Here is a 15,771-nt window from a genome sequence, read left to right on the forward strand (position 1 = left end):
GTCTTTGGCCTTCCTGAAAGAGTCTCAGGGACTACCAAATATCCTTGGACAACACTTTGATAACACTTCTGTCTTATATTGTCAATGAATATCTACTGAGCACCTACTAAGTGCCAGCACTGCTGTATGGGTGGGAAATACAGGACAAACAAGACGATGACCCTGCCCGCACAATGTTTACTTTCTCATGAGAGAAGGAGGATTTTAAAGTGAAACAACTAAGATGATTTCAGATAATGATAGGTGTTATGAAGAAAATTAGATTGGTGTTAGGATGAACTGTAGTGGAGATGGGGTTGGGTTGTTATTTAGAGCCAGATTAACGAAATCGGCTCAAAGGCAGTGACTTTAAGTGAGAGTAGCAGGAAGTGCAGCCGTGTGAAGACCTACGGAGAGCTGTGTACTTTGGGGGAACAGCTGGTACAAAGCACCAAAGTAAATTGAAGAGTTAAAGGAACAAAAGTGCCAACCTGGAGGCAGAGAAAAAAAAGAAAATGAAACAGAGATGTGGGCAGAACCTATTTTATTTGAGGCCTTGTAGACCATGGCAACCCAGGATTTGAATTATATTCTAAATATTATTTGAGGATTTGAAGAAAAGAATGATGTAATCTAATTCACATCTTCAAAACATCACCATAGTTGAGACATGAAGAATGGGATACAGAAGAGCAAGGAAGGGAGAGAGGAGACCTTTCAGGGGAGTGTCACGTTAGGGTCAGATGAAACCACAGAGGAAGTGACAGGCAGTCATCACATTCAAGATGAAGGTACAACTGACAAAACCAATACATTAATTTTCCTTTCAGTCTGATTAAAATCCATTTCTCTATCTGACCATTTCTCTAACTTGTTAAGTTTCAATTTGAAATATGTTCCAGTATTTCAAGGTCTTAACACTCTTTCCAACTTTTGTCACACACAAATTTAATGAGCATCCTCTCTCTTAGACATCATTGTACATATTAATCATATACTGTCCTAACTTACCTTATCGGCTTGTGACAATGAGTCTTTTCTAGAAAAACTTTTCCTGTATATTCAAAATGAAGACTAATGAAGTTTATTTGTACAGGCTAAAAATATAACACTCAGAATTATGTGTGCAAAATATTCCCTGCAAAGTATATTTTATTTTCTCTTTTTCACTTCCCATCTGCCCCTTCCAAATACATCTTTGTCTTCTGGTTGTTGAGAGGTTGCAGAGTATTCATATTGTCTTATTGCTGGTACAGTAGGACATTTGTGTATGACCCAGCTTTGTTTGTAAAGGTGCTTGAAGTAAGTAATATGCTCTCAGTAAGACAAAAGCAACAATTTGGAAACAAAAGTGGAAATTAACAATGCTACTGGTTTTTATTTAAAGAATTTATGTATTAGGCTTTCATTGTGAATAAACTCAGTAAGCAGGTACTCAAATGATGTGATTACATGGTCTACGAATATACTCTTGGTCTCCAAAATGACTTCTCTATGACTCTTGGTAATATATGAAACTTAGTAATTAACACTTTCTACCATTTAAATCAAATAAATATTTTTATCTCTGTGAAAATTCAGGTATTCTGAAGAGAGGCTCACTGATCCTCACCCGAAAATTCATGCTTTGGTTTTAATGGGTGTGCTTGCTGGTTTCTCTACGGAGAGCTGCTTTGACAGCTGCAAGATAAAAGAAGAAATAGTTGCTCAGAACCACAAGGAAAATGAATAGACATTGGAAGAGGCATAGACAGTTTTCTCTGCCTGCGTCACCCCATTGCCTTGCCTTTTCTTGTCTTCCTTCTACCTTATCACGACCTTCTTTACCAAACTATGATTTAGCTTAGAGGAGAAGCATGTTTAAAGAGTTGTAAGACAGGTTTTCTTTTCTAACTCTCCATCAGAATATTACTTCTGAGACTGTTTTTCTTATTTATAAGAAAGGAGATTTATAACACTGTCAGCTATCTGTGTGAAGAATTATGTACATTTCAAATTCTCATTTTTTCATATGTATAGAACATTTTATCGTCTTCAGTCCTGTGATATTCATATATGTGTGTGTACATATATATATGTGTGTATATATATATATAGCATATGTGTACACATACACACACACACACATATATGTACTGTCTTTTAAAATTTCCATAGTTGGCTGGGTGTGGTGGCTCTTGCCTGTAATCCTAGCACTTTTGGAGGCTGAGGCAGATGGATCACCTGAGGTCAGGAGTTCAAGACCAGCCTGCCTAACATGGTGAAACTCCATCTCTGCTAAAAATACAAAAATTAGCCAGGCGTGGTGGCGGGTGCCTGTAATCCCAGCTGCTTGGGAGGCTGAGACAGAAGAATCACTTGAACCTGGAGGGCAGAGTTTGCAGTGAGCCGAGATTGTGCCACTGCACTGCAGCCTGGGCAAAAGAGCGAAACTCCATCTCAAAAAAAAAAAAAAAAAAAAAAAAAAAAATTCAGAGTCACTCTGGTTAGGCTTATTTCCCTACCCTTTTGGAATATTAGTAAAACTGAGGCTGAAAAAACTAATGCACAAAGTCATATGGATAAAAAGCGATATCTAACCATTTATCTTCAACTCTTCCTACTATATCATGTTGACATTTATTACCATGTTCTAGATAAAAGCTTTGTTTGAACTATTAACATATTTCACATATTTTAATGTCTCAAATTTTGTTTCTCTTTTTCTACAATCATTTGTGCTCCTAGAGGAAAGCAAAGACTTAGTCTAATCTCTTTGTCAAATGGAAATAGACTAATGTTACTTATTATGAATAAGAGACTATATCTCTGTCCCTAGCAAGATGTCTCTGGCTAAGGGATTTCCCATAGTGAATAGAACCCAGGATCTATGAGGCAGGGCTACCTGGAGCATATGACATAAGGTACACCACTTTATGGTACATGATGCACCTTATCTGAACTTGATAGCTTATATCCTTGAAATTATTTAGCAAAGCTTGATGCTGGGCAAGATCTTTAATTCATATGAGTCTGATTTGATAATCTAATCCTCACATTTGTCAGTAGATAATACAATTATAATATTCTGAAGGAATCTCAAGTACGAATACCAAAGATAAGATGCCTTCCCCCCGCCAGTGCCTTACCCAGGTTGAAATGTTACTGATTAAATATGTTGGTAAATAGTCACAGTCTGCCTACTGCACTGGTGAAATCAAAGCCACCCTTAAGCAGTGAAGATGCCTGATTTAATTTCAGTAGTCATAAATCAAAATTAAGCCTAGGAAACTGGACCCACAAATGGCTGCAGAGAATCCAGCTGTTTTTATTCTAAAGGCACTCCCAGATCAATCTGCATGGAGGCAATTTGGCTGTGAGATAAGGGAACTGTCTTTCAGCCCCATCAGTTAGAACAGTCACCAGGATCTAAAGTACCCAATCAGGAGAATACCCAGCAATTAACTTTTTATAAGCCAAGGAAAGACTGTATTGCTAAAATGTAGAATAAAGCCTTTATTTTGTAGTGATTACTTTTGTTCCATAGAGCATTTTCTGGATTAAATATGAAATTTGGGGATAAAAGGATTAACCGATTTTACCTCAAAGTCAGTAAGATAAAGAATGTAACTTCCACCTACTCATAATCAAATCAATTGGTTTGTTCTTTGGTAGAATTGGTTTGGTTTTCTTTTCCCTACCTTGAATTTAACCAAAGGATATGATGCTTCTTCGATTCTGACTTTGTAGAGATGAACAGAGATAAATCAGTTACCTTGAGTGTTCAACTTTAAATGGACAATCCTCAGACTTAGAAATAATTATTTCAACTAACAAATATAGAAGATTATGAAGACACAAAGATGGACAGATTCCATGGAGTTTTATTATTTACATCAAATGTTTTTTGTAGTATACAGCTTAGAAGTTGACTCATTTATGGTTTAATTCCAACTGTTATATATTCACCCATACATTAAGAGGGAAATTGATGCAAATGGTAAAATAACGTGCCCAAACAGACATAATATGTAAATGTAAGAGACAATGCTAGAACCTACCTTTTCCCCTCAAATTTCTGGAATCTTTTCTTTCTAGTCTAATCTATTAATTTACAAAGTTTAATTATATTCAAGTAACAATTCATATGTTTCTATTTGGTACCCATTATTTTAAAATGTCATTAAACATCACTTGCTAAATCATACACATGTTAGTCCCTAAACCTCAAAATAAAATGCTATGGGCTGGACGTGGTAGCTCACACTTATCATCCCAGTGCTTTGGCAGGCCAAGGCAAGAGAATCCCTTGAGGCCAGGAGTTTGAGACCATCCTGGACAGCATAGGAAGACCCTATCTCTACAAAAAATAAAAACAATTAGCCGAGCATGGTAGTGGATACCTATCGTTCCGGCTACTCAGGAGGCTGAGGTAAAAGGGGCACATGATGCCAGGAGTTTCAGGCTGCAGTAAGCTACGGTTGCACCACTGCACTTCAGCCTGGACAACAGAGTGAGATTCTTCCTCTAAAATAAACTTAAAAATTAATTAATTAATTAAATGCTATGAAGTATACTTTAGGTTACAGACATATCTGCAGTTTTGAAAATATACCAACTTTCTGAACTTGAGTTAGCAATATAGATATTAGGTCCTAGTTACCATCTCTTTATTTTCCCTTCATATTTTCCTTTGTAGTTAGTGGTTGCAAACTGCATTTTAATGCAGAAATATCAGAATTCATTGATTCAACATATTTATTTCAGTAGTGCAGTTATGCCGTTTTTGCATTTGTGGTCACACATTTTGTTCCTTGCCAGCTTATTTGACCTTTGCATGCAATTGTAGGCAGGAGGAAGTCCAAAAGTCCCTAGGTATAGTGGACCGAAGGACCACAGTTATATTCTAAAAAACACCTCCAAGAAGTCAGGAGGCAGCTAGGGCAAGCTGTTTAACATCCGACTCCTATTGTCAAGTGGAGCTGGCTTTTACCATACCAGTCTTCAATCTTGGCACCTCAGTCTACCTCCTATAGTAATTCTGTTAGCATTTAGTATTTAGCATATTGGCATTAAGCACTCTGTTTCTGTTAATTACCAAAATCTGCTCACAGGATCTATATTTTTCCTTTTGTACTCTCTCCTTTGGATTTTTGCCTTTTAAATCTGCTTTCTCCTTGTGATACGAAAAACCTTGGCCTATCAGAAGCTATTCAAGTGTCAGCATTCAGCAGCAAAATGGGTTTAGGGGAATGGGGTAGGGCTGACAGTTTCCCGACTTTGCATCCAGTAGGTATTTTTCCACTCTACCCATCAATAACATTGACACAGTCACTGATAATTTAGCTCTTCCCATTTACAAACTTCGCTTAAAGTTTTGTGTCTTCCCACATTGCTCTTTTTAAATTAAATACACACTCATAGATTGTCACAGATTGGGATGCAGGGCCAATAGTCACAAAATGAACATTTCGACTCATAGATGAAGAAACAATGATTGATGGGGTGCTTTCCTGTTGTACTAACATGAAAAAGCTGACAAGAACAAATCAGAGGGGGTGTGAGTAATTGTTTAAGTGCAGTACCCACAGAGTGAATCACACTACCCAAGGGGAAAAAGAGAAAATGAAAAAAAAAAGCCCTCCCCAATTTTTAATCTTAGGTCATTATTGCTGGCAAATATAAAGAGATTACAAAAATAGCTTTTTGTTGATGGGTCATAAAATAGGGACAAAATTGTGGTAGATGAGTGATTTTGATTCTCTGTGTTATATCATATTTGAATTGGCTTTCACACTCTGATTAGAATTTTAAACATGTCTGGGAATTAAAAAGAAATAGAAGTTATGAAAAAAAAATCTCCACAGAGTAGCTTCTTCAGCAGACTGAAATGTTTTGACCTTGAAAAGATAAATCCTGAACAATCTAAAAACAAGCACATAATATTACTGTTAACATACAACACATAGCATGTTAGTGTGTTATCACAAAGTAACAATAAAATAGAAACCACTAGAAAATAAAAAAGGAATTATGTTCAAAACAGGATGACATAATGATGAAATCTTTAATCATATTCAAAGGCATTTTATTCCATTTATGAAATAGAGCCTGATTTTCTTATAGAGGATTATTCAGATAATGTTTACCAAGGCATTTTTTTTTTCTGTAAAATTTCTTCATTAACTAGGCTTACTTGGAAAATAAAAGAAGGAGGGGAAATTAGCAAGGATTAGATAGAATCAGGTCTTTGTTTATAGCCTTGAGTCAATTCATTTGCCACTTTTTGTTTTCACACACAGACATATCTCCCTAAGACAGCCTGAATCAGTGCAGGATATAAACTAAAGGATTTTCAGATGAATATAACCACCATGGAGTTGGCTTTAATGTATATACATATAAGCTAAATTGTGTATATTTGAAAGGACTTCACAGATGAGTCTTAGTATTCGTCTTAGAATAGGGAATGGAAGCTGTTGGGCTACAGTTTTAGTTCGGAGAGAGAAAGTGAATGAGAGATTTTCTATGGAAGCATCCCTGAGTCAGCCCTCAGGGTTGTTATGGCCACAAGAAGACTGACTAACTAAAGAGATCTGGTGATATGTGGCGAGGGCAAGAGTCCTAAAAGGAACGGATGGTTGCCCAGTGCTCCCTTTTATTTTCTTGGTTCAATCTGCTGATTCTATATAATGCAGCATTGTTCTGCACTGCAAAAGCAGCAACTCTGATTGTAAAAGAATAGAAAAGCATTACAAATCTTTGCAATGGCATTTCAGAATAAAACTGCTCATGTGTATTGTTTCCACAGATGAAAATAAGACCATTTTATCCTTCCTAAAGAAATAAAATAAACATTTGAAGAATTTTAAAAATTTCTTTAACTTCAATGTTTAAAAAATCTCATTTATTTGAACTGCTATCAAAATGTCTTATGAGATACCAGGTCAATCTGAACCTGTTATCACAGAGAGTTAAGCCTATAAACACTATTCTGAGATCATACATTTCCACTTACATGTAATACGGTTTTTCAAGTACTATACAGTCTGCAAGCCCAGTTCTATGTTCCTGAGATTTTCCTTCCCCATGTTAGATACCTCGTTTATTTTTCTGTTTACTTTTAAGCTGAGAAATTTTACTTCTAATCATCACTTAGGGTATAAAATCAACGATGCATAACTCTCTTCCCATCTTTGAAAACTCTGTATATAATTTGCCTATAAAGAAATTATGGCCATTTGAGATTCCTGTCGTGCCTCCATCTAAAATTCAGTCATTAACTTTTGGAGTATTACAAGAAAATGTCTTTAGAAAAAAATGTGACTACAAGGTAGGGAGGTTTTTGAAACAGCATCCTAAATTTAACACTCCACTTAATCATCATTTAATCTGTTGTACCCGATGAGGGGGCAGATATTTCACATGGATAATACTGAGAGCACAGTGGTTCAGTGATTCTCATGGTTAAAGGAAAAGAACTGGGAGGGGAGTGGTTTATTTAATATCTCTGTGTGTTTGGAGAAGAGAAAATCAAGAGAAATACTTAACGTATTTTATCTTCTTTGGCTCGTGTCATTTATACCAAATAAATTATCATTTTGAAGCCCAGAGTTTGATCAGGTCTGTGCTACAAGATGACACTTAGGATAAGAGTATTCCAGTGCAGATATGTACTATATGCCTACACAAATATATGTTCTCAAAGCCACTTATTAGAGACACATTACAGTTCACTTCAATTACACTTATTCTCAAACCCATGGATGCATGTGACATCTCTGAGTAAAGAGCCAGAGAAATCCAGAGACTTGCAAGTGTTTTTCTATTCTCACCAACCAAATCTCATGTGCAAGGCTGTGATGGCTTCATGGTATGATGGATTAGAGAATTCAACATTTTGTTGCCTCTGGATGGTTTTCATTCAATACATAAAGAGGACTATCAGAATTTCATAGGTCTGCGTGCTGAATCATTCATAGTACGGGCCATCAAATCCATATTTATGAATGTCTGGAATATTCTATTTTATAACACTATGCTTTTCATCATGTTTTGCATTTCAGGTTATGTACATATTATTGGCTAGCCTAGCAGCAAATTTTACAGGTTGGAAAGTTGGATTTGAATTAAAATTTGATGTGAAAATGAAATGTTGACATCACGGCATTCTGTTTAGAGTTGTTATTCATAATAGAAGCTGAGGCAGGTAGATCACCTGAGATCAAGAGGTCTAGACCAGCCTTGCTAACATGATGAAACCTTGTCTGTACTAAAAATACAAAAATTAGCTGAGCGTAGTGGCGGGCACCTGTAATCCCACCTACTCCCGGGGCTGAGGTAAGAGAATTGCTTGAGCCCAGGAGGCAGAGGTTGCAGTGAGCCGAGATTGCACCATACGCTGCAGCCTGGGCGACAAGAGCAAGACTCCATCTCAAACACACACACACACACACACACACACACACACAAATAAGCAAACAAAAAACAAGCTGATGAGAATCCCCAAATGGGTTTATAAAGTTGAAAGTTGTTAGCTTTTGTTTTCTCATTTCAAAATAACTCCTTTTTTAGACAAAGCAGTGTATGACAGTCTTAAATGTAATTTGTTTCCTACATTGGACTATCTTCTAGACACTTTTGGAGAACACAGAGATGGAAAGAACTCCCTCTTTTGCTACCTAAAAGCTTATTGAGTGATCATGTGGTACAACACATGACAGTGCAAGACCAAGCAACCTGCTAAACTTAGATTAAAGATATAGACCAAAGACTTCTAGCTGGGAAATCTGGATAGCTTCATAGAGAATGTAACTTTGAGCTGGGTCTTTTTATACAGAGAATTTAAGGGTGGAGTCCAGTTATTTATATAGACATGGCATTTAGAATAAAATTGTCTTGGTGTATGCAAGTGATATTTGTAATGGTGATATTTGAAATCTTTAAGGGTGATGGAATTATAAAACTGGTTTTGTTTTGATGGTTGAAATCTTTGAGGGCGATGGAATTGTAAAACTGGTTTTCTTTTCAAGCCAAACTCTAGTTTGGCTTCTAACATTTCTGAAAGAAGAGATAAAATAAGCACCACAGTACCGTACAGATTTCTTGTGTCTCTCCAGTGATATTTTGTTTCAATTTGCTTTTTAATATAACAAACTTACATATATTAAATTTAATTGAATCTTGATTTAAAAGGTATTGAGGTGGATCTCAATGCATGTCCTAAAATAGAATAAATTGATTCCCCTGACTCATGCTCCCAGAACTTAGATCCAATTGCAGAAAACCCTACTGTTAGTAGTAAAGGGGTATTTATATTTATTTGTATAAGTCTCCAGATTGGAAAAACGCATCCACTTAAATGTGTCTGGAGGAAGCAAGCATAGCTTAGTGTGATGCACCAAAAAACCTGAAAGACAACATGTTGTCAGAAAGCACCAAACTAAGTGATTAGCAGCCGCAAGCCCATAGTGCTTTCTGTTGGCCCTGAAGATTTTGGACTGATGGTATAGTCAGTATTCTTCTACTGGATTTCGGACTAATTTTACTCTTGAGAGTGTTTGGAAGATGGAGGCCCTTGCTGTACCGCCTATAAGTTGGCTTTAAACAAAAACAACAACAAAAAATGTCCATTGTCATACTGAAAAGAAAGTCCCTGAGAAGATAAGGGATGCTATCTCCTATTGCTTTCATCTTTGTTAGAACAGGAGAAATCCTTACTGATTGCAGCAAAAACCTGGCTGTAACTGGATTCTGTGGATACAGGGGTAGGCAAAACAAATCAATTTCTTCTACCCACCCAGTCCCACACCACTCTGTTTTAGAGAGGTGAGATTCTTTTAAAATGAGCACTGAGAGCATTAAGAGAGGACATAAAAAGAGTGAGTATGCAATAATAAGGTATATAAGGAGGGCTCTGTAGGGAGGGTTCTATTTGTTGCTAGGCCATTAAGATTAAGTCATTCGAATAAAAACAAGTGAATACATGAGCCTATGTTTTAACAACAGGTGGCGGTGATGTATTGATATGGGGAGACCCAGGATGCCACAAGCACTTGGGTACCCCATAGACTATCCTCAGGGACAGCATTAGTCTCAGGAAAAGAAACGTTGGGTTAGGGTTCTGATTTGTGCATTATCCAGAAAGACATGGAAGTGAAGTGGGTAGATTAATATATGGGAAAAACAGTGACTTCTGGACTTTTCTCTTCCCAGATTACCTCTATCTCACCTAGCCAACATTCTACTATGAAGGAGAAGGTAAAATTCTGAGAGATTCTAACAAGAAACCATACATTTTACCTATCAGTGCTAAATTTTAGTTCTTTCAGGCAATGCCCTCCATCTCCATATGAAGAAGAGGATGTCTGGTGATCAGAGGGAAGACACTCATGCCTAAAGCCTCACATGAGTGTCTTTGAGCGTTTCCCTGCCAGATTCCTCTGCTTCCAAAGGGAAAACTTAGCTTCTTTTGCCTGTGTTTGTCAAAACTGCCTTGGTCTCCTGCAGAGAAATACTTTGAAACTAAATGGAGACATATTCTACCAATTCACACAACAACCTCAACCCTAACATGGTTGCCCAATCTAAAATTAAATAACAAAGCCTCTGCATATCCAAAATAGCTTTCACAAAAACTGAACATTAAAGTCATGCATTTTATTTCTTAGTGCCCACTCTGAGTCTTACTGACTTTTATTCAGCATGTCATTCTTAATAAGCTTGGTTATCTGGTTTCCCAGCCCACGACAGATTAGAAACAGCAAAGGGGAAGCTGAGAAGAGACACAGTGACAGCCAAAGTGACAGCTGAAAGCCTGACATTGAGGGAGGAGAGAAAAAAATGATAAAGCAGGCATAGAAATATATAAGCACATGGTACAGTGATGAATGCTCACAGAGATGACCCCTGAATCATCAGGAGAAAAAAAAGATAGTATGTTTAGAGGCATCTATGTAGGAAGACAGGAATGTAGCAGTTAATATATTTTATGAAGATTTCTATCTAATATTTAGGTTTAAATGGGCATAAGCTTCGGGTACAGAGAAAATTCAGTTCTCCAGAATTGCTCCTTCCCAGGAAGTGCCCAGGTAAATGAGGTATTACTAATCCCATCTTTAAATACCCTACTGACTTTTTCCTATAATTTGGTTGTAAATAGGGTCAATATTCACTGGTTTGCAGATATTACCTTGTTATCAGAGGAAACAAACCAAAAGCAATTCTAATAAAAGATGTGTTCTCTTTCAAGTCGACGCTAAGCACTTTGAGTCCTAAGTTGAGGCAATTGATAAGTCAGCAAAGGAATACCTAATTATGGAAGTATAAAGAGTTTTGCATCTTCCTCCCAACATAAACTTTAGAGAACTGAATTGAAGCTTAAGCACAGGGTTTCATTTTTACCAAATTCAACAAAATAGCTAGTGGCACTCTGAGGACATTAATTCCCATTTACATGCATAATACAAAAGATGCCTTGACCTAATCAACCCATCACCGTGCATTTCCATGCATCTAGAGAGAAAGTCTTTGCTTCATTGACTTGGCAACAGTCTCTACGCGTGACCTTTAACACCATTATACTTTCCCTGGAGAGAGAATCGAGATGTGGTGGACACAGCAGAATCAAGGTTCTTTCTAAGAAATTTAATTTGAAAGCAGGGTTTTGTTGGATGTCGATTTTTACTTGTAGTTTTAATGTGGTTTTATTTAGCATTTTATAGATTGTTTTCTTTGAATTGCTTCCATTTATTAAAGAAGACAAGCAGCAGTGTTTTTGCAGATGGGCAGAGGGCCTGAAACAAGAAAGGTGATTTTTCTCCTGAGTAAGGCTGGCATGGTCTTGTACCTAGTGACATAGTTCCCTTTCATCTGTCTAAAATATTATTATTTCCCTTCAAAGTACCCCTTTTAGAAAGACTCAGGAGTGTGAGAGGAATTTGCTGCAATTTCTGGTTGCAATGTCAACTATTTTTTATAAGAAACTGGAAATCTAAGTTTTTATTTGAAACCTAACATGTATAAATGTGGATAATAACTTCATTTTTAAAAATGTACTGTTTGCAAAATAAAACACTCTGTCAACCAGTTTCTAAAAGCCAACTTAAATATATTTTAAAACAAAACTCTTCAGTTTTTTTTTTGCTAGAAAGCTATTTGGAAGGTTACGAGGCTTCAGCTTTAAACCTGGAAAAGTGTATTTCTAGTTGTGGCGCCATAGACAGCAGAAAGAGAATCAGTTCAGGAGGGAGAGGAAGTTAGTAGCTCCAAGCCCCTGAAATTATACTTTAGAGAAAGCCTGTCTAGTTTCAAGATTACCTTTAGAAGCAAGATCTATATTTTTGATGTGGTTAAACTTGAGTGTAGGAAAAAAGTAAACTACAACAGGTATGCAGGCCCTGATGATACTGGAAACATGGACATTAAAACCAATTTGCTATAATTTTCCAGGTGCAAATGAAACATTGGGGTTTGATGATGCAAAGATGATGCATCAGCTTTTAGATTCAAAATGAGAACATGGTACAAGTTATTCAGTTAGTATTTTCAATACGATACTGACAGGATGAAACAAAATTAGACAAATTAATTGTAAAATGGATTTGAGGAGAGAAGGGACTAGAGACTGCTGAAGTTATTCGTGCCTGAACTTAAGGGATCCTATACTCATTGGAGGATATTGAGAATAGAGGTAAAGGGATAGAAATTATACAGGTTCCAAAGAAAAAGGTGATGAATCCAAATGAAAATAAAGACTGGAAATAAACAGATGACTCGTTTTCAAGCCTTAGCATTGGAGATAATGGTGATGTCAATAAACTAGTTTGTGGGAGAAAAAATAGTTGTAATTTGGGTCTTACAAAGTTGAAAAAGGTAGGATATCCAGACAATATGGCAATAAGGTCAAATCAGGAAACTAGTGACATGCAAAACTACTGAACATTCCTGAGTGTGTTGGCTTTAAATCCACCTAGTGATATGCTTAATTTTTAGAGAGACTGTAGAAGGCTAAGGGCTAGATCTTGTTATGTGATGGCAATTACAGAGCAAAAGAAAAACAGGCATATCAAAGAGAACAACCGAAATACCATCTTAGAAGTTACGATGAAAGAAAGTTAATTGAAATAATAATAAAAATAATAATTTTGTTTAAGTGAGGTGTGTAGTTTTAGTATATAAACTGGCTTCATGCCTCTTTAGGAGAGAAACAAGCCAAAATTGAATTTATAATAATGTTTGGAAAGTCGTATTATGAAAAGCAACTGAATATTCCATTTGACTACTTTTATTTCTTAATGGTGTAACTATCATCTAGATCCCCACGTTCAAATTCTCTGGTTCATGTTCTGTTCACTTTTGTTAACAAGGACAGGCGGAAATTCCCAATACTCTCCAAGTATAAGTAGTATGTAAGCAAAGAAACTTACAATTTTATGAAAACTAAACATGCCAATTTAGCTTTATCTAAAATAAAGTATAGGAAACTTGAAAGAGAAAGTAAGATTTCAGGGTTTTACCTTAATCTAAACTGGGGACCTTGGCAAAGACTGTATCTTCGTGTTTGTCATAATCTACAATGGACACGTATTAAATAATCCATGTAGTTGCTTAGCGATTATCAGTACGTATCAATTTATGGCCACCTTCGAGGTGGAAAGAGTTAGTTGAGGAACAACTTATGTGCAGTAAGACAGATACCACCACCCATTATTACATATTTCTTCATTCAATTTTTCTAAAATTTTATTTTTAAAATTTATTTTATTTTCCATTTTTTGAAACAGGATCTTGCTCTGTCACCCAGGCTGGAATGTAGTGACACCATCACAGCTTACTGCAGTTTTGACCTCCTGGACTCAAGAGATCTTCCCACCTTAGCCTCCTAGTAGCTGGGACTACAGGCATACACCACCATGCCTGGCTAATTTTGTATTTTTTTGTAGTGACGGGATTTCAACTTGTTGTCCAGGCTTGTCTCGAACTCCTAGACTCAAGCAATCCACCTGCCTCTGACTTGGCCTCCCAGACTTCTGGGATTACAGGCATGAGCCACCTGGTTCTAAGATGTTAATAATGTAATTTTACAGAATTCTTTATCATTCATATGAAATCTGAAATTACAATTATAAATAATAAAGTTAGCCATGAGTGTTAATCTAGTTTAGTAATTAGTATACTGTATTGTAGTTTGGTGATATTTGCAGTGGTAGGAGTAGTCGGTATCCTATCTTAACTAAAAGAACAGAAAATTGCCAAAAATGAAATGCAGAGATGGATGGATGGATATGTATACTAACTATTTCATACCATTAGAGAAGATGTATTTACAAATGTGAGCATTCCATATAACTAATGCCTTCTGTTTTATGCAACAAAACTTTTCTTGTTCCTTTTACCATTTTGAAAATAATACATACATCGTACCTTGTTAAATTGAACTTGCTAACGTGAGTTAACTTCTTTTCGATAACTCAAAGCCATCATTGTGAACATCAGTCACTGTACTGTGCTGTAATACAGTCAGTCCTTTGGGGCAGCTGAAGTATGTAAAGCTGTTTGCCCTCACACTAAACTACTCTACTTTCTAAGTTCCTAGATCTACCATTTATAACATATATATATGATATATATATATATATTATATTTTTTATAAACATAACATATATAACATATATATGTTATATATATGTTATATTTATATATATAAATATATGTCTATTTTCTAAGTTCCTAGATCTACCATTTATAACATATATATGTTATATATATATATATATATATATATATATTTTTTTTTTTTTTTTTTTTTTTTTTTTTTTTTTTTTTTTGAGACGGAGTCTTGCTCTGTCACCCAGGCTGGAGTGCAGTGGTGTGATCTTGGCTCACTGCAAAGTCTGCCTCCCGGGTTCACACCAGTATCCTGTCTCAGCCTCCTGAGTAGCTGGGACTACAGGCACCCACCACCACGCCCAGCTAATTTTTTGTATTTTTAGTAGAGACGGGGTTTGACCGTGTTAGCCAGGATGGTCTCAATCTCCTGACCTTGTGATCCGCCCACCTCGGCCTCCCAAAGTGCTGGTATTACAAGCTTGAGCCACTGCGCCTGGCCTATAACTAATATTGTAAATCCTTCTCCCTTATTAAGAGAGCAATTGCTTCTTGTCTTCATATTGGAGCCACCTCCATGCGAGAGCAACAGTTTGCCTCTGATCCTGTGTGGTTCGTCATGCCAAATAGCAGAAAATTAAAATACTGTTAGTGATAAAACTAACAGATTACAAAGTAGATTACTTTGTAATGTATTAGTAATCTGCTCTGGGAAGTTAGTATTGCAAGATAGAGACCTTCAAGATAAGTATGGTCTGTGTCTACAGCAGCTCAGTGTTGCTTCTTCTATATATTTTCACTCACTGTACTTCATAGGCCCTCAATGGTTGATTAATGAACAAGTATATGTGTAGTTATAGAATATTTGTGTATAGACCTATGTGCATATATAGGTATAGATGTATGTGTAAAACTTCTTTTTACACATACATCTATACTTCTTTCCTTCCTGTCTTTTTTAAAATCTTTCCTTTTAAAAGGATTTTTAAAAGGATTTTAAAAAGATTTTTTTTTAAATCTTTCCTTTTAAAAACTTCTTTCCTTCCTGTCTGCCTGCCTTTCTTTCTTTCTTTCTTTCTTTCTTTCTTTCTTTCTTTCTTTCTTTCTTTTTCTTTTTTTTTCTCTTTCTTGTGTAGTGTGCAAGGCTACACTACAAACTACTGTATTGAGATCATTCTCCCCATGTCTCATAATTAATGCAGCTAT

At 36.2% G+C, this 15,771-nt stretch overlaps 1 protein-coding gene across 22 annotated transcripts in view; it reads left to right on the top strand.

The window, feature by feature from the left end:
- The window catches only part of NRXN1 (neurexin 1), a 1,136,968-nt gene that overhangs the window by 341,815 nt on the left and 779,382 nt on the right, over positions 1–15,771 (top strand). The window contains exons 2-3 of one of the 22 annotated variants that reach the window (XR_010115467.1): positions 1,561–11,588; positions 13,743–14,559. The exons of 19 other annotated variants lie outside the window; for them this stretch is intronic. Coding sequence is in view for 1 of the 3 variants with exons in the window: in XM_055242631.2 (XP_055098606.1) it covers positions 1,561–1,616 (56 nt within the window). In the remaining 2 variants the exon portion in view is untranslated. Of the gene's footprint in view, positions 1–1,560; positions 14,560–15,771 lie in introns of those variants that run through there. 2 more of the 22 variants (XR_010115468.1, XM_055242631.2) reach the window with 2 other exon arrangements.

The sequence above is a fragment of the Symphalangus syndactylus genome, chromosome 14 (assembly GCF_028878055.3).
Source record: "Symphalangus syndactylus isolate Jambi chromosome 14, NHGRI_mSymSyn1-v2.1_pri, whole genome shotgun sequence".
Lineage (NCBI taxonomy): Eukaryota > Metazoa > Chordata > Mammalia > Primates > Hylobatidae > Symphalangus > Symphalangus syndactylus.